Source organism: Citrus sinensis, chromosome 3, assembly GCF_022201045.2.
Source record: "Citrus sinensis cultivar Valencia sweet orange chromosome 3, DVS_A1.0, whole genome shotgun sequence".
NCBI lineage: Eukaryota > Viridiplantae > Streptophyta > Magnoliopsida > Sapindales > Rutaceae > Citrus > Citrus sinensis.
This window is the reverse complement of record NC_068558.1, coordinates 47,188,822-47,197,636: the sequence shown is the minus strand read 5'-3', so window position 1 is coordinate 47,197,636 and position 8,815 is coordinate 47,188,822. Positions and strand designations below refer to the sequence as shown.

At 34.9% G+C, this 8,815-nt stretch overlaps 1 protein-coding gene across 2 annotated transcripts; it reads left to right on the top strand.

The window, feature by feature from the left end:
• The first annotated feature begins 1,006 nt into the window (after nt 1-1,006).
• On the top strand, nt 1,007-4,210 carry LOC102626155 (transcription factor bHLH57). 2 transcript variants are annotated; one of them, XM_006491322.4, is made up of 4 exons: nt 1,007-1,677; nt 2,065-2,760; nt 2,897-3,331; nt 3,434-4,210. In XM_006491322.4, exons 1-4 carry the CDS (start codon nt 1,645-1,647, stop codon nt 3,515-3,517), a joined length of 1,248 nt encoding a protein of 415 aa, XP_006491385.1. In that variant the 5' UTR covers nt 1,007-1,644; the 3' UTR covers nt 3,518-4,210. The 2 variants fall into 2 exon arrangements, with proteins under 2 accessions (XP_006491385.1, XP_024948228.1); XM_025092460.2 differs by lacking the exon at nt 1,007-1,677 and having other exon boundaries at nt 1,738-2,760.
• Nucleotides 4,211-8,815: the final 4,605 nt, after the last annotated feature.

Here is an 8,815-nt window from a genome sequence, read left to right as displayed (position 1 = left end):
GCTTTTAACCATTCACATTGCCACTCCAAATTCTCCTCTATCTATCCAGAAAAAACAAGAAAAACAAAATGTGATAAGTTGATTAGTCCTCAATGTCCTTGTTGGGGTTACAAATGCCACTGTCGATGCCCTACTTAACAAGGTAGCCTGATAATCATAAGCTTTGTGTAGGGCACCACCTCCCATGTGCAGCAATTTAAAATAGATAAAGTAAAGAATAATAGAAAAAAAAAATGTGAGCAGAAGTTTAGGCATTATGCACTAACATTTATAGTGGGTTATTTATAAATTTGAGTAGGATGGTGCCTTTATGTTTCCTTTTTTTTTTTTTAAATTTACCGTAGGTTATGTTTTTAACATTTATAGTGGGTTATTTATAAATTTGAGTGGATGGTTGACATATCTCTTAAAAAGTCATTATTTATTAAGAGATTTTTTAAGTTATTAAAATAAGAGATAAAAAAAAATTTACACTATGATATTATGTATTTTGTCTTATAATATACTAAAGTGTGTAGTTTTTTTTTAAAAAAAATCTCTTACCTTAATAAAGTGTGAGATCTTTTATTAGAATATTATTTTTTGTTAAAAATATTGTAAGAAAATATATCTTTTTTTTATTTATTACATGAGAATATTACTCAGACTACAACTCATATTAAATAAGATTATAATTGATATTCTACATTCACTCAATTATATATTTTAATTAAGAAATAAAATATCTTCATATTGTGTTTGTGGAGTTCAAATTGCTGCCCTCCAACTTAGAGGGTAACAGTCCTAACCACTTCATGAAAGGCGAATGGCAAATATATCTTTTTTAAGTTGGGGGAAGTAACTTTTTTAGTCGGGGCTATACGTATTTGATATCAAATTCCAAATTAGTTTGTAAACAGTAATATATTTATTTGTAAGTGAATAACTTAGAAATTTGGAATAATGGAGAGATGGGGTGAGTGACTCTCGAAGCATTAATAATAACCAAAAAAGAGAGAGAGAGAGAGATCGATGTACGCCTGCCTACGCCTGACCTGTAAGCTTTAGAAAGAGTAGTCCCACAACAATCTGTCTGCGTAGCTGGACAAAACTGCCACCGCCAATAATGCTTTTGGGACCTTGTAAACCAGACAGGCAAAGGGCAAAGGGCAAAGGGCAAAGGGCTACCCTTAAAAACTAAAACCCCTCTCTCTCTCTCTCTCTCCTGCTCATTTCTCACCAACTCTCCTCAGTTCCCAAATATATCTGCTTCCTCCTCTATCTTTTAGTTCTTCATTAAAAAAAATATGTAATATATAAAATTAAAAAACACTTTGGCTTAGCCTTCTTTCCGCCTTTCATTCTTCACCACAATCTTTTTTTGTTTTTCCCTTTCCTTCACCACATGTTTTACCCACTTCGTTTTTCACTGTAATTAGTTTCCTCAATGGTTTAACAATTATTGCGCTATTTAAGAGTATCCAACGGAAGAAGAATTAAACAAATCTCCTGAGGGGTTGTAAATGGGGTCTCATTTCATTTATTACTATTAATGTTTCGTTAGCATCACTCTATGGAATGTTTGTGCCTCACTGAGAGAGAGAGAGAGAGAGAGTAAGAATTTAAGGCACAATACTTGGGACGACAGAGTTCAGGTTTGCTGTAATGGAGAAGCTCCAAGGACCCATTAATCCTTATGTATGTTACTTTCTTCATTTTAGTACCTCTCTTTCTCTCTCACTCTTGCTTTTCTTGTATCCCTTTTCTAGAATTAAGATTTGGACTGCTTTTACTCCTCTATTAATTAAGTGCTTGCATTCAATGCAACGCGTATTTTTTTTTTTCTGGGAAATACTAACATTTGCTGTTGCTGTTGCTGTTGCGCGGTTTCTTTATCTTACATTCCATTCTCATTCCACATTTATTCTCTTTTCTCTGTTGAGACTGAACAATTTTATGTTTTTATCCACCAATGCATGATGAAGAATGATTGTACTTTCTCTTGCGTTTAAGGGTAGGTGTGTAAAGCCCATTGTGCTAGCAGTTTCTTTATTTATTTGTCGCTGGGTTTTTGTTTTCTTGCAGTTCTTGGGAGACCATTTGAGCGTGGAGTGCTTCGAACAAGAATTCATCAACACGGGGGCGTTAAGATTTGAATTTGAAGAAGAAGATGAAGAAGGACCACAATTTACAACAACACCAAGCTTAGAAGACAAAATGCCATTTCTTCAAATGCTTCAAAGTGTAGGAACCCCATCTGTTTTCCCTTTCAAAGAACCAAACTTCCAGACACTGTTGAGACTCCAACACTTGAAGAAACCATGGGAATTGGTTAGCCCTTTCATGCCGGAAATGGAGGAAACTCAAATTCAAGCCCTAGAATTTGAAAGTTGCGTCACTCAAGAAACACTAGACTTGCACTCACCGGTCAAATTAGAAACCAAAGACCTTCAAAACCCACATTCAGTAACTTCGTGCATAGAGGGTTTGAGCTCAGAATCAAACCAAGAACATATACAAGTACAACCCAACTCGGACTCAGTAATAAATATTACTCACCCACCACAACAGCAAATCAGAGCTAAACAGTCCCAGTTCTCCAAATCCCCTCCCATCACCAGAGAAAAACGAAAGAGAAAACGAACAAAACCAATCAAAAACAAAGAAGAAGTAGAGAGCCAGCGCATGACCCACATTGCTGTTGAACGTAACCGCAGACGCCAAATGAACGACCACCTCAACACTCTTCGCTCCCTCATGCCTCCCGCTTACGTTCAAAGAGTAAAACAATCTAACAACCCTTCTGATGTTTTGAACATAACTACGAAAGTTTCTTTCTTTCTTTCTTTCCCCAGTTACTACATTTCATTAAAGATTCGTTTTTTATTTTCTATTTTCTTTGGTTGGTGGTTTAAAGGGTGACCAAGCGTCTATAATTGGCGGTGCAATAGACTTTGTGAAGGAACTGGAGCAGCTTTTACAATCTCTTGAAGCGCAAAAGAGAATGAGAATGGGCACAACAAGTGCAGCCACCTTAGAAGGCTGTGACAGTGCCACGTCGACAACCACTACCACCACCACCACAGACAAGGCCATTTTGAGCAATGTGTACTCGATGTCAAGGCCTGAAATTGGCAATTGTGAGGAGAAAATGAAGGCAGAGAGCAAGTTAGATGGGGCTGAGATTGAAGTCATTGTTATACATAATCATGTTAATCTCAAGATTCATTGTCCGAGAAGGCCTGGTCAGTTGTTGAAAGCCATTGTAGCACTTGAAGATCTGAGGCTTACTTTTTTGCACCTCAATATTACTTCCTCAGAAACTACAGTTCATTACTCCTTCAATCTCAAGGTACCTGTTTCAATTCCTTTTGACGAACCATTTTGACTTGGGTCTCAACAGATTAACTCTTGCAACTAAATTGTTTTCAAAACTTGGTTTTGCTGAGTACAGATCGAGGAAGACTGTAAGCTAGGGTCAGCGGAAGAGATAGCAGCAGCAGTTCATCAAATATTTAGCTACATCAACGGTAGCTGACTGGTCTACTGATTGAAGACGTACAGCTGACTTTAATTGCTTAGGGAGGACTAGGTTAGAAAGAAGAAACTAAGTGGAAGAGGAAAAAAAAAAATCAAATTACAGAAAAAAGAATAAAAATTGAGTAAATGGTGGTGGTGGGGCAACAGATAGAGGGCAGCCCAGCTTGAGCTTCGAGCTGTGTGGCTGTGCCAGAGAGGGCTAGCTGCAGGGCGCAGGCCAGACCACATGATGTTTACTTGTTAACCTAAAAAAGTTCCTTTTTGTGTTTTTTAATTATTAGAATATGTAATTCAGTTAGTTATTATTATTGTTCTTTTTCTGAAGGATTTTTGGATTTTGAGTGGGTGCATGTGAAGAGATGAGATTGGGAAGTGGGACCACACGTGCCTGGCTGAAGAAGGATCGAGTTTTGAATATCTAATTTTTCATGATTACATATACTGAATGATGCTTCTCTTTTCATTTTGACTTTGGGGTTGCGTCTGTCTGTATATACAAACGATGTTGTTGGTGCTTCATCATTAGACATCTCTGTGTGTGTGTGTCTCTCTCTCTTTCTCTCTTTTTTATTTTTTATTTTTTTTTTACTTTTGTACCTTCTTTTCTACTTGCTACGTACTCTTTAGCCTAGGTTATTGTAAAGTAGATAATAATGATTTATTTGTTTAATTGAGGGACCTTTTGAATGGATCTTGTTGTCTTGTCATTTTTCAATTTTTCTTTCGAAAATTATTACAAATCTGTCGAGCGTTACCACGAAATCAAATTTTGTTTCAGAAATTGTTACAGATCTTTCGAGCATTATCATGAAATCTTACAAATCTGTCCAAAGTACCCTTTTTTTTATAAAAAAAGAAAAAGAAAAAGAAAGAATCGTATGCGACCGCTTGTCTGTTTATTTTACCTCTTTTGAGTTTTTTTTTTTTCTTAAATGTTTAATTAAAAAGAATCATTTTAACCGTATCCAATGCAAAATGTGAAATGGAGAAACGGCATAGAAATTAAATATGAAGAAGATGGGTAATGATATCTGGAGAGAAGGAAAAATAATGATAAGATTATGAAATCCAACGAGCGGCCTCCATTTCACGACACAGGATCGCCTATTTCTATTAGTCAGTAGATGTATACCATTTATCCTCTCGGTTGACTCAGGCTTGACCGTGGCCGTCAGAAGGGACAAAATTCAATAACTACTTTTAATTTACTTACCAGCTAGCAGTAAAAATGTAAATAATTTTATAAATAAATAAATGGAATACAATTGAAAATGGAAGCGAGCAATATTTCAATAGTGACGGAACTACTTAACAGCAAGTGCATGGGCACGTCACAAGACCAAGACGAAGGCCGCGACCTGAATTTCTCAACAGTGGCATGTTGTTGGAAATTTAAAGTAACAAGTGACAGGCAGTGATATGATTTATCGATAACCCGGTATGAAAAGGGCAAAAAGAGAAGATGGAAGTGACGTCTGTGGAAGATTTTAGTTTCAGGAAGGAAAGGGTTTTTTGACGAGAATGGGCAAAGTCAAAGGGTGTGGGGGGTGGGCGTGTGAGAGAAAGCAAGGCTGTAACCTGTAAGGTGGCCTTAAGGGCAACGTCCGTCCCACCACGTTCCAGCACTCAGATTTGTCATACAGGCCAGGGGTTCAGAAGCGGAGCAACACGCATCCCCATGCGGTCGAAAAACCATCAGAGTACGTCTGCGCCGTGCTCATATCCCCCAGACTAATCACCTTCCCCTTTCTAGCCCCAGTCCAGTCCTAGTCTTAATTTTTACTTGGTTCCCGTGCCCTCTCCTTTTAATTTCGCCCTTCTTTATTCGTTAGCATTTTCTTATTACTTATAAATAAGTAAACCCAAATGCAATTATATATGCCTGTATTAATTAACGGGAACAATTAAATCTTTAAGTAATGAGTGAAAGTGGAGACGCAGCCTCGGCCTTGGGCATCTCCAAACATGATAGTAGAGTAACAGTAGTGGATCCGACGGAAGGAACATTGGTCTCACATTTTGGAGTAAGTGATGTTTTATTTGGAAAGTCGAGCCAAGCAATAACATACATGCATCTATATTCAACTTTTTATTGCGATTAATCTCGCATTTTCACAACATTATTCGCATTGCTTAGATTATTATTTTTAATCTTGCATTTCCAAATTGTCATTACCCCAAGGCGCCCTTCTTCTTTTTGTGTGTGTGTGTGTGTGTATATATATATATATATATATATAGCCGTCACCTGTGTGTAGACTTTCAACCAGCCAGAGAGATCACCTTTTTATCAGACACTGAACTTTTCTTCTGTTTTATTTTTCAGCTTTTTCCTTTTTCACAATCTTGCCCAATTACCAGTGAGGTGGCAATGTGATTATGTTCCTCATGGAACTATGCATTTCAATAATTCACCAGCACAGACGTCGCCTTTTAAAAATGAGAATTCAGGATTTTAAAATATTTTTAAAAGCTTTTACAATAATGTAGTAAGATTTTTCAGCGTCGTAAAAGATTTTACGGCACCTTCATTATATATATATAAACCAATAAAAAGGAGAGAAGAAAACTCGAGAAATTGTATCGAAAGATTAATTTACACGGTTCAAACTTCAAAGGAACTTCTTATGAAATAAAAAATAAAAAATAAAAACTTCAAAGAAACTTATAAAGTCCATTGAGAGGAGTTGAACAGCCAAAGTCAATGAAAATACTATTGGTTATCCTATCGTATTGACATCAAAGGAAGCAGAAGAAATTAAAAAAAAGAAGAAGAAGAGAGAACGAAAGCTGAATTACTAAACTAGAATATGAGTTTTAGAATTGGAATTAGAATCCAATTTATGTGTTTACTTTATTTTATATTGAAAGTAAATGATTTTAAATTGCAGTTTTATTCTTATTTAAAGAATTGTAGTTTTTAATTACAAAATTAATAAAAAAATTATTTGAAAACTAAAATATGTATTTTATTATATTTGCAAATTAATAATAATTATTAGTTTCTTAATTATGTAAATTAAAATCATTGATAAGATCAACACAAATTAGATATTATTATTAATAATATAGTACAAAATTAATATTTTCTTAGAATAAACTATTTATTATTAATAATATTAAATAAATAAAATACTATTATTTTTAAATAAATATAATAATAGTATATTTAAATAAGTTTAATATTATAAATTTTAATAAATTTAATTTATAAAATAAAATAATAAATATATTTATTAAATAAATATGATACTATTTATTTTATTTTATTAAATATAATTATTCTAAATTTAATAAAAAATGGATAAGAAATTCTAAAAAATGAATAGGGCCCACAAAGTGAGATTCTATTTCTCTCTTAAAATATATAAATAAATATTAGAGTGTGAGTAACCCACAGTCCTCACACCCACTCCAATAAGTAAACATAACATAAATAGATATAAGTTATATTATATTGTAATTTAACAATATTTTCTTTTATAATGAAAGAAAGACAAAAAAAGTGATTAAATCTCATCCGTCTATTCATTTTGTTATTATCTTTTCTATCTCTTTTGGAAAATTGGAATCATGATCATCAATAGAAAGACAGCAATCAAATCAAATTTCACCCGGCATTTTAATTATTCCTCCTCAAAAAACAATAAAAATTAAAAAGCAAAAATAAATAAAAATAACATTTTAGAGAGAGAGAGAGAGTTCTATGCAAAAATAGAAAGAAAATTGATGAAAACAACAATTTAGGGGATGTAAAAGAACCAAAAAAAAAAAAAAAAAGAAGATGCAGGCAGTTAAATGAATCGCAATGAAGGGTTGAATTGGCAAGACAACAGCATAATTAGATTATCCAATTCAACCATTCACTTCAGTAATTCTTGCTAGCGAGAGGGCTTCATAAAATATATAGGCGGTTATTATATTAAATATTGGTTTTTCGAGTGTTATGATCTAAAGACAAAGTCTACCATCTTATCAACAAATTCCAAAGAAGAAAGGTATGGGGAAATCAATGTACTGTTTTTTCACAGAGCACTACAAGTTTACAGTACACAACAAATTCCAAAGAGAGACAGTAGTATCTTAAATTTTTATTTTTTTTATTTTTTATTTAAAAAAAAAAAAAAACAATGCCTCTTGACTTTTCTTTTAAGTCTTTGGCTGTGTATTTAGCCGGTTAAACCAGTTACTTGAGCCCAAAGCTGAGGTATTAAATTCTACTACTGAGGTCCTGATTAGAGATTCCCAAGCCTAGATAGAGTATCCAAATCATCATCAGATCAGACATGACCCTAGAGAGAGTTTTTTATTTTTATTTTCCTGGAAAAACCGTAAACCTTACGATTTTGTTGGACCCAAGCGTCGGATCTCGAGAGAGAGAGAGAGATATATTTATCACGAAACAGATGGCCTCATCACTGTACAATCAATCAACACGTTTAGCATCTTTGACACGGTCAACCTCAATCCCTCGCCGTCCCGTCATCTTCTGCTAATTACTCTCAAATTAAAGAGAATCAAAAGGGTCAACAAAAATGTAAAAACAAAAGTAAAAAAAAAAAAAAAAAGATTAGGTTTTGATGAGGGGGGGGGGGGGGGTCTTGTCCGGTCAATCACGCTTATCAGTGCGCGTGTGGCCACTGATTGCAATGCACTCAGACAGAAGTAGAACGCTTTTTGCTATTTGTTTGTTACACGTACACACGAAAGACGTTTAAGATCTTTTTGAGGATTTTTAGAAAAAAAATTGCAAGCGTTGCTTTCGGCGATACAGTATGTGTGTTGTGTCCTTTGGGCCTCGGCCGTAGGCGTGTGGGCATAGCCATAGCTTTCCAATTTTCATTGGGCATATGAGGAATAATCTTCGTGAGATGAGGTTAGTAAAGGAAATTAAAAAAGTAGAGAGCCCCCATATCGATGCTCGTCATGTGCAGGTCTGGGCACTGGTAGGGGCCAAGTGCCACACCGTGCATGGAAGTTACGTATGAATGGAATGGTGAAGCTTTAGGCTAAAAAGTGAAAAAGAAAATGCCATTTTAAGACAATTTACACGGCAAGGGAGCAAAATCATCGATAGAGACCAAATAATAATTTGCAGCAAAGTCAGTCAAGAAGACGGACAACTCGGAATGTAGGGACGTGGGATCAGTTAACTAATTTTTCGTAATAGGTGGAGAGGGAGAGAGAGACTCGTCATTCATGGGAATTGCAATTGGGATGTGAGGCTTTGGTTATTGGATCTTAGCAATTAAAAGGCTCCACCTTTACCCGTTTATTGTTTTACTTCGAGCTCGAA